This window comes from Pristiophorus japonicus, chromosome 3, assembly GCF_044704955.1.
Source record: "Pristiophorus japonicus isolate sPriJap1 chromosome 3, sPriJap1.hap1, whole genome shotgun sequence".
Classification (NCBI taxonomy): Eukaryota; Metazoa; Chordata; class Chondrichthyes; family Pristiophoridae; genus Pristiophorus; species Pristiophorus japonicus.
Genome location: NC_091979.1, coordinates 248351638 through 248374666, shown reverse-complemented (window position 1 = coordinate 248374666; position 23029 = coordinate 248351638). Strand labels below are relative to the sequence as shown.

Genomic DNA, 23029 nt, shown 5'->3' with positions numbered 1-23029 from the left:
TTTTCCTTCAGGTAGTTATCCAACTCCCTTTTGAAAACCAGAAGTTATGCTGTGGACACTGGTCTCAGGTCAATATCAGTGAGGTCCGGCAGACGTGAGTTACAGTACCACGTTCCTCACAATTAATGTAGTGACAAGGAACTCCGAGCTCTGTTGTCTATTCGACTCATTAGATAAAAAGATCAGGCATGCCTCTGATTAAATAGATCCCTGGCGATCGGTATTGACACTCACAGGTGAGGTACCACAGAGTGCCCAGTGAACTCTAGCTCAAGGAGGGAGGGGGAAAGGGAGAAAATAGAGTGGGGGCGGGGGGAGAGAGTAAATAGAACAGTGATTACACTTCAAAAGTACTTTTTTGGCTGTGAAGCGTTTGAGGAGATCCGAAGGTTGTGGAAGGCATTGTATGAATACAAGCTGTATTCTAAAATGTGTATATACTCAAACATGGAGGAAGCATTTCATTACTATCACAATATGGAGCAAGAAACATACACACCTTATCTTCAATAGAAGTGGTTATGTAAAATCAATATACCATTCTACAAGAAAACTATCTTCAGATTATTGACATTTTAGTAAGGAGCTGAATTACAATATGAACTAGCTCATTTATCCATGTGAGCTGATTTGAAAGAAATATCTTGCCTTATCTTGTCCTTAGAATGTCTCAATGTACTTTGTAGTCAATGAATAAATGAATGAAATGTAGTCACGGTGATATATTCTTTACGACATCACAAACACACACATACAAGATGGCTCTGCAGGAACTTGTAATGTGACCTTATCACATGATCCTTTATTGTATTTACAGCAGCAGTTGCATTACCAAAGTAGTCCACTAGATGGACCAGTAGCCCACTAGGGGGAAGCTCGATATTGCAGTCGCCACTGTTATGTCGGCAAATACAGCAGCCAATTTGCACAGACTAAGGTCCTACAAATCGAAGATTTTTTGATGAGAGACCAGTTGATTTTTTTTTGTTTGGATTATTTCAGAAAGGAATGCTGATCAAAACACCAGGAGTATTCCCTATTCTTCAAACACTGCAGTGGGATCTTTTACATCCGCCCAAGCAGGAAGACGGGGCATAGCTTTAGTTCTTATCTGAAGAACATAAGAACATAAGAATTAGGAACAGGAGTACGCCATCTAGCCCCTCGAGCCTGCTCCGCCATTCAACAAGATCATGGCTGATCTGGCCGTGGACTCAGCTCCACTTACCTGCCCGCTCCCCGTAACCCTTAATTCCCTCATTGGTTAAAAATCTATCTATCTGTGATTTGAATACATTCAATGAGCTAGCCTCAACTGCTTCCTTGGGCAGAGAATTCCACAGATTCACAACCCTCTGGGAGAAGAAATTCCTTCTCAACTCGGTTTTAAATTGGCTCCCCCGTATTTTGAGACTGTGCCCCCTAGTTCTAGTCTTCCCGACCAGTGGAAACAACCTCTCTGCCTCTATCTTGTCTATCCCTTTCATTATTTTAAATGTTTCTATAAGATCACCCCTCATCCTTCTGAACTCCAACGAGTAAAGACCCAGTCTACTCAATCTATCATCATAAGGTAACCCCCTCATCTCCGGAATCAGCCGAGTGAATCGTCTCTGTACCCCCTCCAAAGCTAGTATATCCTTCCTTAAGAAAGGTGACCAAAACTGCATGCAGTACTCCAGGTGCGGCCTCACCAATACCCTGTACAGTTGCAGCAGGACCTCCCTGCTTTTGCACTCCATCCCTCTCACAATGAAGGCCAACATTCCATTCGCCTTCCTGATTACCTGCTGCACCTGCAAACTAACTTTTTGGGATTCATGCACAAGGACCCCCAGGTCCCTCTGCACCGCAGCATGTTGTAATTTCTCCCCATTCAAATAATATTCCCTTTTACTGTTTTTTTTTCCAAGGTGGATGACCTTACATTTTCCAACATTGTATTCCATCTGCCAAACCTTAGCCGATTCGCTTAACCTATCTAAATCTCTTTGCAGCCTCTCTGTGTCCTCTACACAACCCGCTTTCCCACTAATCTTTGTGTCATTTGCAAATTTTGTTACACTACACTCTGTCCCCTCTTCCAGGTCATCTATGTATATTGTAAACAGTTGTGGTCCCAGCACCGATCCCTGTGGCACACCACTAACCACCGATTTCCAACATGAAAAGTTCCCATTTATTCCGACTCTATGCTTTCTGTTAGCTAGCCAATTCTCTATCCATGCTAATACATTTCCTCTGACTCCGTGTACCTTTATCTTCTGCAGTAACCTTTTGTGTGGCACCTTATCGAATGCCTTTTGGAAATCTAAATACACCACATCCATCATGCTCATTATATCCTCAAAGAATTCCAGTAAATTAGATAAAAAATGATTTCCCCTTCATGAATCCATGTTGCGTCTGCTTGATTGCACTATTCCTATCTAGATGTCCCGCTATTTCTTTCTTAATGATAGCTTCAAGCATTTTCCCCACTACAGATGTTAAACTAACCGGCCTATAGTTACTTGCCTTTTGTCTGCCCCCTTTTTTAAACAGAGGCATTACATTAGCTGCTTTCCAATCTGCTGGTACCTCCCCAGAGTCCAGAGAATTTTGGTAGATTATAACAAATGCATCTGCTATAACTTCCGCCATCTCTTTGAATACCCTGGGATGCATTTCATCAGGACCAGGGGACTTGTCTACCTTGAGTCCCATTAGCCTGTCCAGCACTACTCCCCTAGTGATAGTGATTATTTCAAGGTTCTCCCTTCCCACATTCCCGTGACCAGCAATTTTTGGCATGGTTTTTGTGTCTTCCACTGTGAAGACCGAAGCAAAATAATTGTTTAAGGTCTCAGCCATTTCCACATTTCCCATTATTAAATCCCCCTTTTCATCTTCTAAGGGACCAACATTTACTTTAGTCAGTCTTTTACATTTTATATATCGGTAAAAGCTTTTACTATCTGTTTTTATGTTTTGCGCAAATTTACTTTCGTTATCTATCTCTCCTTTCTTTATTGCTTCCTTCGTCATTCTTTTCTGCTGTTTAAAATTTTCACAATCTGCTAGTTTCCCACTAACCTTGGCTACCTTATACGCATTGGTTTTTAATTTGATACTCTCCTTTATTTCCTTGGTTATCCACGGCTGGTTATCCCTTCTCTTCCCGCCCTTCTTTTTCACTGGAATATATTTTTGTTGAGCACTATGAAAGAACTCCATAAAAGTCCTCCACTGTTCCTCAATTGTGCCACCGTTTAGTCTGTGTTTCCAGTTTACTTTAGCCAACTTTTCCCTCATCCCACTGTAGTCTCCTTTGTTTAAGCATAGTACGCTCGTTTCAGACACTATTTCCTCACCCTCAATCTGCATTACAAATTCAACCATAATGTGATCACTCATTCCGAGAGGATCTTTTATTAGGAGATCATTTATTATTCCTGTCTCATTACACAGGACCAGATCTAAGATAGCATGCTCCCTTGTAGGTTCTGTAACATACTGTTCTAAGAAACAATCCCGTATGCATTCTATGAATTCCTCCTCAAGGCTTTCCCGTGCGATTTGGTTTGACCAATCGATATGTAGGTTAAAATCCCCCATGATTACTGCCGTTCCTTTTTCACATGCCTCCATTATTCCCTTGATTATTGCCCACCCCATCGTGAAGTTATTATTTGGGGGCCTATAAACTACGCCCACCAGTGACTTTTTCCCCTTACTATTTCTAATCTCCACCCTCAATGATTCAACATTTTGTTCATTAGAACCAATATCGTTTCTCACAACTGCCCTGATATCATCCTTTATTAACAGAGCTACCCCACCTCCTTTCCCTTTTTGTCTATCTTTCCGAATTGTCAGATACCCCTGTATGTTTAATTCCCAGTCTTGGCCACCCTGCAACCACGTTTCTGTAATGGCCACCAAATCATACCCATTTGTAATGATTTGTGCCGTCAACTCATTTACTTTATTTCGAATGCTGCATGCGTTTCGGTAGAGTGTTTTAATACTAGTTTTTAAACCATGATTTTTAGTTTTGACCCCTCCTGCAGCCCCTTTATATTCATACATATTGTCCCTTCCTATCACCTTGTGGTTTATATTTACCCCAGTGCTACTCTGCTCTGTTGCCTCCTGCCTTTTGCATTCTTTCTTGGGGTCCTGTTCATCTGAGCTCTCACCCACTCTAACTAGCTCAGAGCCCTCTCCTGGGTTCCGAATACTCCTTGCATTGAGGCACCGAGCTTTCATGCTTGCCTTTTTATTATACTTTGACCTTTTAGAATTTTGCTGTACAGTGGCCCTTTTTGTTTTTTGCCTTGGGTTTCTCTGCCCTCCACTTTTACTCATCTCCTTTCTGTCTTTTGCTTTTGTCTCCATTTTGTTTCCCTCTGTCTCCCTGCATTGGTTCCCATCCCACTGCCATATTAGTTTAACTCCTCCCCAACAGCACTAGCAAACACAAAAGGACGGCACCTCTGACAATACAGCACTCCCTTAGTACGGCGCTGAAATATCAGCCTTGATTATGTGCTCAAGTGCGGGAGTGGGGCTTGAACCTGTCATGTATTTAACCATCTTGCAATGACATAGTCATGCAACCGTAACTCATGTACACTGTACCTGTACCATGGAAATGCACACCCTGACCACAGGGGTTGAACTTGCAGGAGACACTCCTCACCTGGGTTTCCAGGTATAAAAGGGGAGGTCCCACCCAGGGTCAGCACTCCTTGGTCCAGGCAATAAAGGTGAAGGTCACAGAGTGACCATGTCTGATATATCCATGCCTCATGTGAGTTTGTCGTAAGGTGCAGGGACACTACATTTGGCGACGAGAAACGGGAATCAACGAACCACGAGGATGGCCACCGGTGGCACAGAGGAACGTTACTGTGTGGGTGAGGACTGGGATGTCTTCGTGGAAAGACTCCAGCAGAGCTTTGTCACAAAGGACTGGCTGGAAGAGACAGCGGCTGACAAGTGGAGGGCGCATCTACTGACCAGCTGCAGACCACAGACGTATGCGCTGATGAAAGCCCTGTTCGCACCCCAAAAACCGGCGGACAAGTCCTTTGAAGAGCTCAGCCAGCTTATCAGTGAGCATCTCAAACCGGCGAGTAGCGTACAGATGGCCCGGCACCGGTTCTACTCTCACCGGCGTCGGGAGGGACAAAACGTCTCGGACTTCGTGGTGGAACTGCGGCGCTTGGCCAGTCTCTGTAAGGTCTCCGATGCCTGCAAGGGGGAGATGTTAAGGGACTTTTTCATCGAGGGCATTAATCATGCCGGCATTTTCAGGAAGCTCATAAAGACTAAGGACGTGACTTTAGAAGGGGCGGCGTTGATACCTCAGACCTTTATGGCAGGGGAAGAGGAGACCAAGCTAATTTACGCGCGCAGCCCTGGTCCAAACGTGGCAACGGACCAGGGAGTTAACATTGTGAACGCGGCTCAGGGCCCCGCAGGCAGGCAAGAACATTTTGAAACTGCCCAGGCAGCAACAGGCTCTAGGGTGGGCCTGCAACAAGGACAATGGAAAGGGGATCGGCAATTCACGCCATCTCGAAGAACAATGCGTCCCGCAATGGGACCATTAACACCCACCATCAGAGTGCTTAGAAACAGCCAAATGGGCAATCAGAGAGGAATGCCTGGTATTAGTCCTTTTGTTAACAGCAATCTCAATCTCAGCTCATGCTGGAGGTGCGGGAGTAGATGCACTGCGAGAAGCTGCAGGTTCCATCAATATACCTGTAGGATTTGTAATGTCAGTGGACACTTGGCCAGGATGTGCAAATGGCAGTAATGAGGCTAATCTGTGAGACAGAGGAACCAAATCTGCAATGCAGGATGAGGCCTGAGGTAAAGCCACAGATGCTGAAGTTCAGCGGGTTCATGTGGCTGACGTCCACAGTTCATAAACTAAAATGCCACCCATGATGGTGAAAGTCTTACTGAATGGCATCCCGGTGCACATGGAGCTGGATACGGGAGCTAGCCAGTCACTCATGAGCGCCCAACAATTTGAGAGACTATGGCCACACAGAGCTAGCAGACCCAAACTGGAACGCATTGAGACGCAGCAACGGACGTACACCAAAGAGATCATCCCAGTGTTAGGCAGTGCAAACTTGGTGGTAACGCATAATGGATTACAGAACCGGCTGCCACTCTGGATCGTTCCGGGAAATGGCCCCGCGCTTTTGGGGAGGAGTTGGCTCGGTGAGATGAATTGGAAATGGGGGGATGTGCACGCCATTTCATCCGTGGAGCGAAGTTCATGCTCACAGGTCCTGCAAAAATTCGGGTCACTGTTTCTACCTGGTGTTGGAACGTTCAAGGGCACTAAAGTAGTGATACGCATCACTCCAGACGCCAGACCAGTGCACCACAAAACCAGAGCGGTGCCGTATGTGATGCATGAAAAAATTGAATGTGAACTGAATAGGCTGCTCAGAGAGGGCATAATTTCGGCCACTGAATTCAGCGTCTGGGCAAGTCCCATCGTTCCCGTCCTCAAAGCAGATGGCTCGGTTAGGATTTATGGCGACTACAAAGCCACCATCAACCGAGTATCGCTGCAAGACCAATACCCGCTTCCGAGAGCAGTGAACCTTTTTGCCATGCTGGCAGGTGGTAAGCTGTTCACTAAGTTGGACCTCACTTCGGCCTACATGACTCAGGAACTGGCTGAAGAATCCAAGCTTCTGACCACCATCACAACACACAAGGGATTATTTGTCTACAACAGGTGTCCGTTTGGCATTCGTTCGGCAGCAGCCATCTTTCAGAGAAACATGGAAAGCTTGCTCAAATCCATTCCTGGAATGATCGTATTCCAAGACGACATTCTCATAACGGGTCAAGACACTGAAGAACACCTCCACAACCTGGAGGAGGTGCTACGTCGATTGGATCAGGTAGGCTTGCGGCTGAAAAAGGCCAATTGTGTGTTTTTGGCCCCAGAAGTCGAGTTTTTGGACAGGAGGGTTGCCGCAGACAGGATCCGGCCCACTGAATCAAAAACGGAGGCGATCCGCTGGGCACCCAGGCCCGGCAACACATTGGAGTTGCGATCATTCCTGGGACTTTTGAACTATTTTGGGAACTTTCTGCCGAACTTAAGCACATTGTTGGAGCCGTTACACATGCTCCTGCGTAAAGGTTGTGAATGGTTTTGGGGGGACTGTCAAGAACGGGCTTTCAATAAGGCGAGGAACCTGCTGTGTTCTAACAAACTGTTGACTTTGTATGACCCCTGTAAAAAACTAGTTTTAACATGCGATGCATCATCCTACAGGGTTGGGTGTGTGTTGCAGCAGGGTAACGATGACGGCCGACTCCAACCGGTGGCTTACGCCTCCAGGTCACTCTCCCAGGCAGAGTGTGGATGCGGCATGGTCGAGAAGGAAGCACTCGCTTGTGTTTACGGTGTGAAAAAGATGCACCAGTATCTTTTTGGTAGACAATTCAAGCTAGAGATGGACCACAAGCTGTTAACATCCTTGTTGTCCGACAGCAAGGCTGTCAATGCCAATGCGTCAGCTCACATACAGTGCTGGGCCCTCACGCTGGCTGTGTATGACTACACCATACGGCACCGGCCAGGCACCAAAAATTGCGCTGACGCGCTCAGCAGGCTCCCACTAGCTACTACCGAGGGGGCGTCAGAGCAGAGCGTCGAGATGGTCATGGCCATTGAGGCTTTTGACATTGCGGGCTCCCCCATCACAGCCCGCCAGATCAAACTCTGGACCAACAGGGACCCCCTCCTATCCATGATAAAGAAATGTGTCCTGACTGGGGATTGGGCGCCCGCACACAGAGCGTGCCCCGAGGAAGTCAGACTGCTTCAGAGACGGATGGATGAGCTCTCCATCCAAGCCGACTGCCTGCTATGGGGCAGCCGGGTAGTCATGCCCCAGAAAGGAAGGGAAGCGTTCATCAGGGAACTCCACAGCGAGCACCCTGGCATCGTGTTAATGAAGGCCATTGCCCGGTCACATGTATGCTGGCCGGGGATTGACTCAGACCTGGAACACTGGGTTCGCAGGTGCACGACGTGTGCCCAGATGGGCAATGCCTCCAGGGAGGCCCCACCCAGCCCATGGCCCTGGCCCATCAGACCATGGTCACGTATTCACGTAGACTATGCGGGCCCATTCATGGGGAAAATGTTCCTGATCGTTGTCGATGCATACTTGAAGTGAATCGAGTGCATCATATTGAACTCGTGCATGACATCCATCACAGTGGAGAGTCTGCATACAGTTTTCGCGATCCATGGCTTGCCAGACATCCTGGTCAGCAACAATGGTCCGTGTTTCACCAGCCCTGAATTCCAGGAGTTTATGTTGGGCAATGGTATCAAGCACGTCCGGACAGCGCCGTTCAAGCCGGCTTCCAATGGCCAGGCGGAACGGGCGGTCCAAGTCATAAAGCAGGGCATGCTACGCATCGAAGGACCCTCCCTTCAGTACCACCTATCGCGCCTCCTGCTGGCCTACAGGTCCCGCCCGCACTCGCTCACAGGAGTCCTGCCAGCAGAACTCCTCATGAAACACACGCTCAAGACGCGGCTGTCCCTCATTCACCCAGCCCTGGCAGACATTGTTGAGGGCAAGCGCCAGTCCCAAACCGAGCTCCATGATCGAGGCTCAAGGGGGAGGTGTATAGAAATAGATGACCCAGTATTTGTTCTTAACCATGCTTTGGGACCCAAGTGGCTTGAGGGCACCATAATTGGCAAAGAAGAAAATAGAGTCATGGTGGTCTGAGTAAACAATGGGCAGATATGCCGCAAACACTTGGACCAAGTAAATAAAAGGTTCAGCATAGACACGGAGGAACCTGAAGAGGAGCATGAGATGGCACCCACACCACTGCCAGCAGACGAGCAACAAAGACAGCCCTCAGCATGCACAGTCCCTGCGGCCAGCCCGGACAGGCCGCAATCACCTCAAGTGACAGAGACGCGTGCCGAGGCTCAGCCACCAGTCACAACTGCGGCGCTCCACCTGACAGACTTAACCTCTGAAACAAAAATACTTCAGGGGGGATGTGATGTCATGTATTTAACCATCTTGCAATGACATAGTCATGTAACTGTAACTCATGTACACTGTACCTGTACCATAGAAATGCACAACCTGACCACGGGGTGAACTTGCGGGAGACACTCCTCACCTGGGTTTCCAGGTTATAAAAGGGGAGGTCCCACCCAGGGTCAGCACTCCTTGGTCTGGGCAATAAAGGTGAAGGTCACAGAGTGACCGTGTCTGATATACCCATGCCGCGTGTGAGTTTGTAGTAAGGTGCAGGGACACTACAGAACCCATTCCCTTCCAACCCTGAAGAGACTGCTACCAACTGAGCCAAATTGAAACATATACTCTGTTTAAAGCAGTGATAACCCTGGGAAAATGTCCCTGTGCTGTTTCTTCGACAGTATACCCCAAATTCGCAGCCTCCACCACCTCCAAGGATAAGGACAGCATGAGCATATTAACATCACCATCTCCAAGTTCCCCTCCAAGTCACACACCATCCCAACTTGGACATACATCGGCGTTCCTTCCTTGTCGCTAGGTCAAAATTGTCAAACTCCCGACCCAACAGCACTGTGGGACTATCTTTATCACAACGGTTCAAGGCGGCGGCTCACCCCTACTTGGGATGGGCAATAAATACTGGCCCTGTCAGCGATGCTCACATTCTCAGAATGAATACTAATCATCATCATAGGCAGTCCCTCGAAATCGAGGAAGACTTGCTTCCACTCTAAAAGTGAGTTCTCAGGTGACTGTATAGTCCAATACGAAAATTACAGTCTCTGTCACAGGTGGGGCAGACAGTCGTTGAAGGAAGAGGTGGGTGGGAAGACTCGTTTTCCGCACGCTCCTTCCGCTGCCTGCACTTGGTGTCTGCATGCTTTCGGCCTCGAGTCTCGAGATGCTCAGTGCCCTCCCGGATGCTCTTCCTCCACTTAGGGCAGTCTTTGGCCAGAGATTCCCAGGTGCCGGGGGGGATGTTGCACTTTATCAAGGAGGCTTTGAGGGTGTCCTTGAAATGTTTCCTCTACCCACCTGGGGCTCGCTTGCCGTGTAGAAGTTCTGAGTTGAGCGCTTGCTTTGCGAGTCTCGTGTCGGGCATACTAGTAGCTATAGCTGAAACTGTTAGGTAATTTGTCAAAAGTTATATTTTTGTTATATCTTTTTCTTAACATCAGCAATGCTATTCAATCCGATCTATTCATTGCCACCTATCCAGAATAACAACATGGCAGCTTATGTGGGTTCAGTCACAAAATGGCTTGTCTGTGCACATGCACTGACAGACATGTTGACAAATTAATTGTATAGCTATGGCAACATGGACCCTGACAATATTGTTCTATTCTTACCTCGGTTTTGTTCAAACAATATATTATTCTTACAGCACCAGACGTGAGTGGCAAGGTGATAATCTGTTGCCAACTGTGACAGCACTCTGGTGAGAGTGAAGTGGAAATCTAAGTCTCAAAGGAAAATTCAAACCCAGAATCCGAGGAATTTTCAGCCCAAGGTGCTATGCTGTAAACCTCTGGAAGGCTGCTCGGGGATTTGAGTGTGATCCTTTGTAAAACCCTGGGCTAGAAATTGTTCAAATGCTGCCAGTCTGAATGTTATATGTTCCAATTCCTCAGCAATCTCCGGAAAGCTCCCAAAGACATTCCAATATTACCACAGACTCATAGACATTTACAGCATGGAAGGAGGCCATTTCGGCCCATCGTGTCCGCGCTGGCCAACAAAGAGCTATCTAACCTAATCCCACTTTCCAGCTCGAGGTCTGTAGCCTTGTACAACCAAGTAATTTTTAAATGTGGTGAAGGTTTCTGTTATATATGCAGACTATAGACATACTCTCTGTGTAGTCACTGTATAGTTGCATAAGATGGAGACTTGTTTACCTGATGTACTATCAATAAGGTTTACACTGTGTATATACTATGCTGGCACCACTAGAGGGTGCGACTGGTGGAGACCGGGGTTTCCTGCCCTGGTGGCAGAGGCTGTATAAAAGGGTAGCCACCATGCGGCTGCCTCACTCTGAAGTTACGAATAAAGGACCAAGGTCACTACAGTTTGAGTACAACACATTGCCTCGTGGAGTCATTCATAGGTACATTACAAACATAACAACTGGCAATGAGTATACAGACTTTCACGCGATTATGGCTACCTTTGGCACACTAAAAAACTTTGCAGAGGGTGATGATTGGGATGCCTTCACAGAAAGGCTCAAGCAATATTTCGTGGCAAACGACCTGGCAGGGGAGACGGGCGCATTGGCGGAGAAGCGCAAGGCTATACTGCTGACCAGTTGTGGGCCTGAGGTCTACCGCCTCGTCAGGGACTTGCTGGCACCCACGAAGGCCAAGGATAAGACATACGATGAGCTGACTGAACTAATTCGCGACCAAGTAAAACCAAAAGAGAGCATCCTCACAACCAGGCACAGATTCTACACTCACTGCAGACCTGAGGGCCAGGAGATTGCAAAATATGCTGCTGACCTCAAGAGACTTGCGACACCATGTGATTTTGTCACACACCTCAACAAAGCATTTCGAGACATCTTTGTTATGGGAATTGGCCACGAGGACCTCCTTCACAAGCTATTATCTGCCGACACCACAGTCAACCTTCAGAAGGCCATCAGCATCAGTCAGGCGTTCATGACCTCGATCTGCAGCACCAAGCAAATCATTCATCCTGTGGACTCAAACCTGGAGAGTACTGTACACAGAATGGTGCCTTTGACAAGCAAGACTGTAGAACGTGGCTCTGCCCAGGGCAGAGAGCACAGATCTCAGGGTTCCAGAACTCAGGGTCTGCCGAGGGATGCTAATCGAGTAGCACCATGCTGGCGTTGCGGAGGAAACCACAGGGCTGAGTACGTATGCAAAGCCTGTCACACGAAGGGCCACTTCCAGCGTATGTGTAAAAGAAATACGACTCACCGTCTAGCAGAGGAGTCGGTAGATGACTTCGAATCCAGCGGGGAGTATGATGATTTGGCCAGAGAGGCAGCTCAGCCCCAAGAAGAAGTGTATGGAGTGTATACCTGCACCACCGATTGTCCTCCTGTAAAGATGGAAGTCGAGATAAACGGCGTTCCAATCTTCATGGAAGTGGACATGGGAGCGAGCCAGTCAGTGATGAGCCAGGATGCCTTTGAGAGGCTGTGGAATGAAAAATGACCCGAGCTGGTTCCAGTACAGGAAAAGTTGCGCACCTACACCAAGGAGCTGATCCCAGTCCTTGGTAGTGCAGATGTAAGTGTAATCCATAATGGGGTGGTGCACAAGTTACCTCTGTGGATTGTTGCAGGTGATGGTCCAATGCTACTTGGAAGAAGGTGGATGGGGAAGATTCAGTGGAAATGGGAAGCCATCGATGTCCCCCGTGCTCAGAGGCAGAGCAAAACCTCACCTTCACTTGGGGCAGGCACCAGAGAACAGACCAGCGCAGCACCTGAGGCACAGTTCGTCCATCACGACTGCGTGGCAATGATCCGACCGGAACGACCTAAAAGTACATTCCCCGCTCCAGTGGCAGGACTCCTGGGGAGGAAGATCGAATTCACAGGCACTCTTCCAACTTTTGTGGCAGAATCGCGGGAGAGAAGGATCAAGGCAGTCGACCTCGAGGACAGAGGCAAGATGGCATCCCTGCTGCAGCGAGGTGCAGCATGGCTGAAAAAAAAGATGGCCGTGGCCATACTACAAGGTACAATGCTGAGGGACCAATATGTGGTGTCTAACAAAGGATTTGTTTGGGGTAAAGCCAGCAGGGTTCTCTTAAAAGAGACCTGCAACCAACTGAACTTAAAGAGACATTGTATGCATGGCAATCAATGTAATGAACAGATTAAGATTGTGAACAAAATGTTGTTGAGAGATGTTGGTACTATTCCTAATGTAAAGAACAAAATGTTGTTGCGAGATGTCGGGAATAGAGTGTCCCCAAAAGTAGCAAGCGAGCGAATTCGGGAGGGTAAAGGCGCTGATCCTGATGCCCTGCCCCAGGTGTCCCCACAAGTTATAGGCCAGTGACCTCAGGAGGGTGAAGGCGCTGATCCTGATACCCTGCCCCAGATCTATCTCACGCTGCAGGCATCCGATGGCACTATTCACCACGGACCTGGAAACGAAAATGGTGCCAATACGCGCAGTCAGCTGCCATTGTCCACCACCCGGGTGGAGACGGTGCAGCCCCCAGACCCAGTCTCTACCTCGGCCATGTCCGGGAGTAAAAGGTCAGAACCAACGAGTTCCCCAAACGGGACTTGGAACAGCCAGGTTCCTAACACCGTTAGAGAACAGGCAGAAGACTTTGCAGCCCTCAAAGGGGGACAGGGAGGCCACACACATCTGTGGTTCTGCCCACCACGAGGCAACAGCAAAGCCCCTGGGCCTGGAAAGGTGAGTGAACCAAGCCCGTCCCGCTAGCAGGGGGTGCAACGCCGCCATCAGACGACTAGGACCCCGTCTGGTTGCTCTGGAACCAGTGTCCTCGCATACCTATACTGCTATCTCAGTACTGACCATGACTGAACCATGAATGCAATCTACCCAATCTTGGCGCAGGACCGTAAAACGTAACAAATGTAAGTCACTGAACCAAGGTGTCATGATACAAACTGTAAAAAAAAGAAAAAAATTTTTTTTCTTCCTTTCTTTTACTTGCACTGTGCCTGATCCTGTATGTTAATGCAGCGGGCCAGCTGCATGATATCGCTGTGGGGGGGGGGGGGGGAGGTCTGCGGGGGTGGTGGGGGGAAATAGATGTATGTAGCTATGGACACACACACGGATCACACCCACAACCCACTGGAACCTCCACTGCATCACTGAACCATCCAAACTGGTCACCACTACTCAACGTTGTGGCAAAAGGACTTGGGGGTTAACAGGGAGAGAGCCAAGACAAAGCACAGTCAAGGTGCAAGGGCTATTGGCACTTAAGTCTGGGGAGAGCTAAGCCAGAGCACAAAATACAAAGGTAATTGGCACAAAGGACTTGGGGGAGAGTGATGTTATAGATGCAGACTACAGATATTAAGGATGTCATAGCAGTGCATTTGGAAAGAGGTGACATGATAGGTCCAAGTCAGCATGGATTTGTGAAAGGGAAATCATGCTTGACAAATCTTCTGGAATTTTTTGAGGATGTTTCCAGTAGAGTGGACAAGGGAGAACCAGTTGATGTGGTATATTTGGACTTTCAGAAGGCTTTCGACAAGGTCCCACACAAGAGATTAATGTGCAAAGTTAAAGCACATGGGATTGGGGGTAGTGTGCTGACATGGATTGAGAACTGGTTGTCAGACAGGAAGCAAAGAGTAGGAGTAAATGGGGACTTTTCAGAATGGCAGGCAGTGACTAGTGGGGTACCGCAAGGTTCTGTGCTGGGGCCCCAGCTGTTTACACTGTACATTAATGATTTAGACGAGGGGATTAAATGTAGTATCTCCAAATTTGCGGATGACACTAAGTTGGGTGGCAGTGTGAGCTGCGAGGAGGATGCTATGAGGCTGCAGAGCGACTTGGATAGGTTAGGTGAGTGGGCAAATGCATGGCAGATGAAGTAGAATGTGGGTAAATGTGAGATTATCCACTTTGGTGGTAAAAACAGAGAGACAGACTATTATCTGAATGGTGACAGATTAGGAAAAGGGGAGGTGCAGCGAGACCTGGGTGTCATGGTACATCAATCATTGAAGGTTGGCATGCAGGTACAGCAGGCGGTTAAGAAAGCAAATGGCATGTTGGCCTTCATAGCGAGGGGATTTGAGTACAGGGGCAGGGAGGTGTTGCTACAATTGTACAGGGCCTTGGTGAGGCCACACCTGGAGTATTGTGTACAGTTTTGGTCTCCTAACCTGAGGAAGGACATTCTTGCTATTGAGGGAGTGCAGCGAATGTTCACCAGACTGATTCCCGGGATGGCGGGACTGACATATCAAGAAAGACTGGATCAACTGGGCTTGTATTCACTGGAGTTCAGAAGAATGAGAGGGGACCTCATAGAAACGTTTAAAATTCTGATGGGGTTAGACAGGTTAGATGCAGGAAGAATGTTCCCAATGTTGGGGAAGTCCAGAACCAGGGGACACAGTCTAAGGATAAGAGGGAAGCCATTTAGGACCGAGATGAGGAGGAATTTCTTCACCCAGAGAGTGGTGAACCTGTGGAATTCTCTACCACAGAAAGTTGTTGAGGCCAATTCACTAAATATATTCAAAAAGGAGTTAGATGAAGTCCTTACTACTAGGGGAATCAATGGGTATGGTGAGAAAGCAGGAATGGGGTACTGAAGTTGCATGTTCAGCCATGAACTCATTGAATGGCGGTGCACGCTAGAAGGGCCGAATGGCCTACTCCTGCACCTATTTTCTATGTTTCTATGTTTCTATATACTCTCTGCGTAGTCACTGTTTGGTTGCATAAGATGGAGACTTGTTTACCTGATGTACTATGCCGGTGAAGGAAGCGATTTCTGTTTTGGACAAAACTTTCACTTAAATCGGGGGGCTCTGTCGGACACATTGCAGAATTTTAATGTGTTTTGATGTGGTATTAGAATAATTGCTCCTTCGGACCGGGATCAGTAAATTGGCACCACTAGAGGTTGCAACTGGTGGAGACCGGGGTTTCCTGCCCTGGTGGCAGAGGCTGTATAAAAGGGTAGCCACCATGTGGCTGCCTCACTCTGGAGTTGCGAATAAAAGACCAACGTCACTACAGTTTGAGTACAACACATTGCCTCATGGAGTCATTCATAAATACATTACAGACTCCTCTGTTCCAAAGAAAATAAACCCAGCCCGTCCAATCTTTCCTCATAGCTAAAATTCTCCAGTCGAGGCAACATCCTGGTAAATCTCCTCTATTGAGACTTCTAATCATGATAAATTAACGGAGCTGTTCTTGGCTGCAATTGGTTCGTCCCCATCAGTACGTCATTGGAACAGCTCTGGCAGCAGCCACGAGATTGGGCAGCAGATTTAAAGCTTTCTTTAATGTTAAGGGATATATTCCCCCACCGCCCCCCCCCCCCCCTCCCCTCCCCTCCCACACACAAACGCTGATGGTGTACTTTGAATAGAACGGACTGTGCTATGTCTGAACCTCGCACTCTCCATGTCTTTTCACACATTGAAAGTGAACCCATGAATAAGCAAGGACCTCGTTTTCTGCACCGACAACGTGTTTTATTTCCATTCACAGCAAATGCATGCAAATCACTAGCTACATTGCGATGAGAAAGTCGCTCAAATTCCGGCAACAATCAGCTGAAATGACACCTCTCACCTTTTGGTCTTGGCCGTAAGCCAGAATCCAATCCTCTTCCTGCGGATGAAAGAGCATACTTTGTATCTGAAAGCTTTGCCGGTACTTTTGGTAGGTCGCGCCTTCATCCGAGCTGATCAGTACACTGCTCTCAATCTCGGGGTCGTTCACGAGCATTATCTGTTCAAGGCAGGACAAAAAGAAAACAAATCTGAGGAAAAAGCTTCATGATCCACAGACAGAGGTACAAAAAAAAACGAGTTTGTTTTATCTGAGTATCTCCCGATGGGAGGCTAGGTGGTGGGGAGAGTGGGGGTTGTGGAATGATTAGTAGCACTACAAATTGGTTGCATTGCTTGAATTGTAATTAAAGTGTCAGCATAGAAGGGCTTATTCTGAAATTAGCAGTGCTTGGGATGAGCCCAAAGTGGCCGTACCACACATCTGCAGTCTGCTGTATATTAGAGCCAAACTACTACACATTGCAGAGTTCTACTTTTACAAACGATAATGCTTTTAATTGCTGCTCATTCCCAGCTGGTGCTGGGACTGTCAACATCGGGTTATTTGACGATCATTCCGACACAGTGGTGGACTGTGGTTAATCCCGAAGGTTTTCTTTGGGGATGTAATGTTGTTTTCTTCCCTGTGGAAAGACTACCTTACAAAACAAAAGGGCATGCAGAAACGACAGGCAGGAAAAGAGAAGCTGGTCCATCAAGCCTGCCCCACACCATGACCACTGGAGCATCGTGGCCAGACACTTTCTACCCACCCCTCCCTCAGTTATGGAATCTCCTAGGGAAGAAAACAGGGCCAATAGAGGATAACAAATCTGGAAAATTGCTCCCTGACACCCCACCCCCACACTCAGGTGATTGAAGTTCACATAAGCTCATGATGATACAATTGTATTTCCACGGATCTATTCTTCGTCATTATCATTATTTTGGATTGCCTTATGTAAGATTTAATAATAAACATACGACTAGAAGTTACTGCTGATGATATTAGTGAGCAAATGCTGAATGCATTTGAACGCAGGGTTGGCAACTCTGGTTTGACGTATTCCTGGATCATGTGACATTTGATCACATGGCAGTCGGTCAGGTGACACCGTTCTTGTGACGTTTAATTGCATGACATTTGAACAGGTGGCATTTACCCACAATACAGTAGCAGGTTATAAAATAGTAAATAAAACCAAAACAAATTCAATTCTCTGAATCCCACAATCCACTCCTGAAGATCAGCTTCAGGGAACTGAGGCTCAATCCTCGGGGAAAAACACCAAATCTGCCTGACTCCCGTAATAAAACACATTATACAACAACGCACATCATCCCTTAACAGACAGGTCAACAACCAGGGGGCATAGATTTAAAGTAATTAGTAGAAGGTTGAGAGTGGATTTGAGGGGAAGTTTCTTCACCCAGAGGGTGGTGGGGTTCTGGAACTCACTGCCTGAAAGGAAGGTAGAGGCAGAAACCCTCATCGCATTTAAAAAGTGCTTGGATAAGCACTGGAAGTGCCGTAACCTACAGGGCTACAGACCAAGAGCTGGAAAGTGGGATTAGGCCGGATAGCTCTTGGTCGACCAGAGCAGACATGATGGGCCAAAATGGTCTCCTTCCGTGCTGTAACTTTCTATGATTCTATGATCACAGGCCGCCATGAACTCTCCCTCTGTACAGTTTGTGTTTTTCTCTCTCTCCCTCCCTCCCTTCCCCTCCCAGTTTTTATTTCTCTCTCTGTTCCTCCCTCTCCCAGTTATCCTCACAGCTGACAATGAAGCAGTGTGTTTCCGAATAGCCGGATAGACCAGCACGAGCCCGACAACGTGGTTTTGGTTGAGAGCCAAAACAAGCGCAAATCCAGACTGTTTCTCCCGAGTCGCCAGCACCAGTGCTCGAGACACCAATCGGCCATTCTGGTGGGCTCCCGCCAAAATTGGGAAGGTTGGGAACCACATTTGAGAGACATCCCACTGTCTACTGTTTTCAGTTAAATGAATGATGCCTCCATTAAAGTAGCAAAGAAGTGTCATTGAAATACATTAAACATTTGCCTGGTAATAACAGTCATATCATAGTCATTATTGGGGAATCATGATATATCATAATACGTACGCTGTTATTGGGATACTATATCTGAGCATTTGGATGTATTCAAGTTGTTTTGATATTCAGACCCATGACTATATACCATCATTGGATAGTCAGAAAAATTGTCATGCACAGATTTTTCTTATCAGTTCTCGGTTATTCTCCATCTGAGTGATTTGCTGGCCATCTCAGTGGGGAATTGAGAGTCATATTACCATGGTGGAATTTGCAACCATGACCTCGAGATTGCTGATCCAATCATCATCATCATCATCATAGGCAGTCCCTCGGAATCGAGGAGGACTTGCTTCCACTCCCAAAGTGAGCTCTTTGATGGCTGAACAGTCCAATGCGAGAGCCACAGACTCTGTTACAGGTGGGACAGACATTCGTCGAGGGAAGGGGTCGGTGGGGCTGGTTTGCCGCGTTCCTTCCGCTGCCTGCGCTTGACTTCTTCATGCTCTTTGCGTTGAGACTCGAAGAGCTCAATGCCCTCCCGGATGTACTTTCTCCACCTCGGGTAGTCTTCGTCCAGGGTCTCCCAGATGTCAGTGGTGATGTCGCACTTTACCAGGGAGGCTTTGAGAGTGTCCTTATAACGTTTCCGCTGTCCTCCTTTGGCTCATTTACCATGAAGGAGCTCCGCATAAAGCATTTGCTTCGGGAGTCTCGTATCTGGCATGCGTATTATGTGGCCTGCCCAGCGAAGCTGATCGAGTGTGGTCAGTGCTTCAATACTGGGGATGTTAGCCTGGTCGAGGACACTGACGCTGGTGCGCCTGCCCTCCCAGGGGATTTGTAGGATCTTGCGGAGACATCGTTGGTGATATATCTCCAGCGACTTGAGGTGTCATATGTACATCGTCCATGCCTCTGATCCAGACAGGAGGGTGGGTATTACTACAGCCCTGTAGACCATGAGCTTGGTGGTAGATTTGAGGGCCTGGTCTTCAAACACTCTTTTCCTCAGATGGCCGAAGGCTGCACTGGCATCCAATACCATAACCACTAACATATTGATAGGGAATGGTTGTTATTCCACAAGACAATGGAGTACAGAACCGTGAACAGTGTATCAGTGACCTGCTTCTTCCATCTATGCATTGGGGATTGACTTTTATTGGTGCTATTCCCTGTGGTACTGGGGAATGTGCATGAAACATTGCATCAGGTCGGGGAGTAGAAGGAACAGCACAGTGGCCTGGACCATCGGTCAGCGCGGCACCCGACCTGCGTGAAACATGGTTGGGGAGCGGAAGGAGCAGCATGGAGGCATACCACTCCAGGGAGCAGCGCGTGCTGGAGTAGGTGAGCGACAGCAATGAAGAAAGCGACTGGATTGGATGTCACCATAACTAATGCCGCTGATTGGAGCGTGGGCCGGTACAGCAGGAGCGGCGGAGGTTGGGGCGCAGGAGCGGTGAGTGATCATGGAGCGATGTGATCGGGGCCCAGAAGAAGCAATGGCCCAGGGGCAGCACGGGCCAGCCCACGCTGCGATATGTGTGCGCACTAGGTCCGTGCAGCAGAGCTGGTCTCCAGTCGTCTTGGGTAATCCTTGCCACTGGACCAAGACCTAGCTCTGTCAAACCCGTGTGGTGGCTGGTGTGCAACGGCCAACATACGTTAAAAAATCCACCCACAGGCATCTTCCACCCTTCAGGATGTAGTTCAGGACCTGGAATATCAGGCCCTTCATTGAAACACCTGTGAACTTTTTGGCATGGAAGCAAGTCATCCTCGATTCGAGGGACTGCCTATGATGCCTATGATGAGAGTTCAAAGGCATTTACTACCATTCATAGGAAGTAAGCATACAATGATAACTATTGCTACCAATAACCACACAACTACAATGATTACTATTACCAATAATAACTATGCATATACTAGAGACATTTACAGTAAAAAAGACTTAAGAACATAAGAAATAGGAGCAGGAGTAGGCCATATGGCCACTCGAGCCTGGAATTTTTTGTCCACTGAAAAAATATATATCAAGGAGTTGAAGTCCCCCTGTTGTGCGCCTCCCGTTAGCACCTCCAGGAGGCGCTACGTGGGCGTGAAAGTGTTTACGTCCGGGATGGGGTGCTACCGGTTCCTGTGAAATTGCACGGGGGTTAGCGGAGGTGCAAATGCTGCACTGCGCCCGGCCAGTAGCCAGTAGCGTCCCCTATTTGCCCCGCAGTGCTGAATAGGAAAAGGGGAGGTGCAACGAGACCTGGGTGTCATGGTTCATCAGTCACTGAAAGTGGGCATGCAGGTGCATCAGACGGTGAAGAAGGCAAATGGTATGTTGGCCTTCATAGCTAGGGGATTTGAATATAGGAGCAGGGAGGTCTTACTGCAGTTGTACAGGACCTTGGTGAGGCCTCACCTGCAATATTGTGTTCAGTTTTGGTGTCCTAATCTGAGGAAGGACGTTCTTGCTATTGAGGGAGTGCAGCGAAGGTTCACCAAACTGATTCCAGGGATGGCTGGACTGTCATATGAGGAGAGACTGGATCAACTGGGCCTTTATTCACTGGAGTTTAGAAGGATGAGGGGGGATCTCATAGAAACGTATAAGATTCTGATGGGACTGGACAGGTTAGATGCGGGAAGAATGTTCCCGATATTGGGGAAGTCCAGAACCAGGGGACATAGTCTTAGGATAAGGGATAGGCCATTTAGGACTGAGATGAGGAGAAACTTCTTCACTCAGAGAGTTGTTAACCTGTGGAATTCCCTACCGCAGAGAGTTGTTGATGCCAGTTCATTGGATATATTCAAGGGGGAGTTAGATATGGCCCTTACGACTAAAGGGATCAAAGGGTATGGAGAGAAAGCAGGAAAGGGGTACTGAGGGAATGATCAGCCATGACCTTATTGAATGGCGGTGCAGGCTTGAAGGGCCGAATGGCCTACTCCTGCACCTATTTTCTATGTTTCTATGTTTCTATGAATTGACCAACGCCAGCCTCGTGGGCCGCAAACTGGGTCACACACCCATCACTTAACGCCACCACTACATCGAGCGTGCAGCTCGGCACTCCGTTTCGGTTCCAGGCTGCGGCCATGGTTCTCCATGTCCCTGGTGGCCCAGTGGAGGCCCATCAAAGGGCCTGCAGAGCTCGCAGTGTCCCTCCCCTTTAACGGAAGGGGAGGGGCATTGAAATGCACCAGCGCTATGCGGAGAGGCCGCCTGGCGCTCTGCGATGCGCCCGGGTATTGCCCCCAACAATTCGCCCCGAAAGGAGGTGCAGCACGCGACATTGCATTCCACTTCCTGTGAGGGGTGGTAGCCACAATTTCACTTCCTGGGTAGGACTTCTGCGCCAAAATTCGGCCCCTAAGTATCTTGGGTTTAATATTGAGTTCTTACAATTCCATAGCAAGTACTGATTTGGAGTTATTTAACTCATGACATCAGAACATAAGAACATAAGAATTAGGAGCACGAATATCCAATACAGTCCTTGAGCCTGCTCCGCCACTCAATAAGATCATGGCGGATCTTCAATCTCAACTTCACTTATCTGCACTATTCCCATATCCCTTGATTCCTTTAGTGCCCAAAAATCTATCGATCTCTGCCTTGAATATACTCATCGACTGAGCATCCACAGCCCTCTGGGGTAGAGAATTCCAAAGTTTCTCCTCATCTCAGTACTAAATGCCCCACCCCTTAACCTGAGACTGTGACCTCTAGTTCTAGACTCCTCAGCCAGGGGAATCAGCCTTTCAGCACCTATCTTGTCAAGCCTCTACAAATTTTATATATAATATATATCTACAAACGTTATACCTTTCAATGAGATCGCCTCTCATTCTTCTAAACTCCAGAGAATATAGGCCCATTCTACTCAATCTCTCCTCACAGGACAACCCTCTCATCCTAGGAATCAATCTAGTGAACCGGGTCACAGGTTTCAAGCTCGATGGCCAATCCTTGTCGAATTCTAAAGTATCTAGTCTAATGCCATTCTTTTTATACCTTTCTTTCAATCTAGCTTTGCGAGAATTTGCATGTTTCAAAGTATTACCTCATCCAATTAGCTGGACTTCAGTTGGAACAAGATTAACTCCCCAAGCCTTCACCTTGACTGAGCTTTCAATCACACCATTCAACTGGAGACAGGCGCCCAAGGCTCTCCTGCAGATGTTATCACTTGCCTTGCGTAGATATGTTCTTGGAGGAGTTAATCCCTAGGAGGACAACTGAGAGGTCTATGAGGCTGAGACAAAGAAAGCTTGTAGCTGAATGCCTATCAGCTAAAGTCTCTGTCTAGTAACTTTTAATTTCACTTGCATTTCCAGCCTTCTGACAGAAATTCACTTAAAAGCTAAAGTTAATGCAATAAACCATTCCCTTACAATATGCCCTCTCAGGATACTGGCAGAAATTGGGTGTGTATCAGTTACCAAATCAGGAGCTTATTCCACCTCGACAACAATTTATAAATGCCTTTAATGTAAAGAAATGTCCCAAGTTCCTTCACAAGAGCATGAGGAAACAGATGCCAAGCCAGGAAGGAAGCTGTTAGAAGCGGTGACATGTGTTTGGTTGAAGAGCTAGATCTGGAGAAGGTTATCAAAGAGG

At 47.7% G+C, this 23029-nt stretch overlaps 1 protein-coding gene across 1 annotated transcript in view; it reads right to left on the bottom strand.

Annotated features, from left to right (window-relative positions):
• Positions 1-21506, bottom strand: part of LOC139255589 (VPS10 domain-containing receptor SorCS3-like) — a 450963-nt gene extending 429457 nt beyond the window's left edge. The window contains exons 1-3 of the mRNA XM_070873959.1: positions 21402-21506; positions 18899-19012; positions 16364-16522 (exon numbers count right to left, since the gene is read on the bottom strand). Of these exons, the coding sequence (XP_070730060.1) occupies positions 16364-16522; positions 18899-19012; positions 21402-21506 (378 nt within the window). The remainder of the gene's footprint in view (positions 1-16363; positions 16523-18898; positions 19013-21401) is intronic.
• Between the last annotated feature and the right edge of the window lie 1523 nt (positions 21507-23029).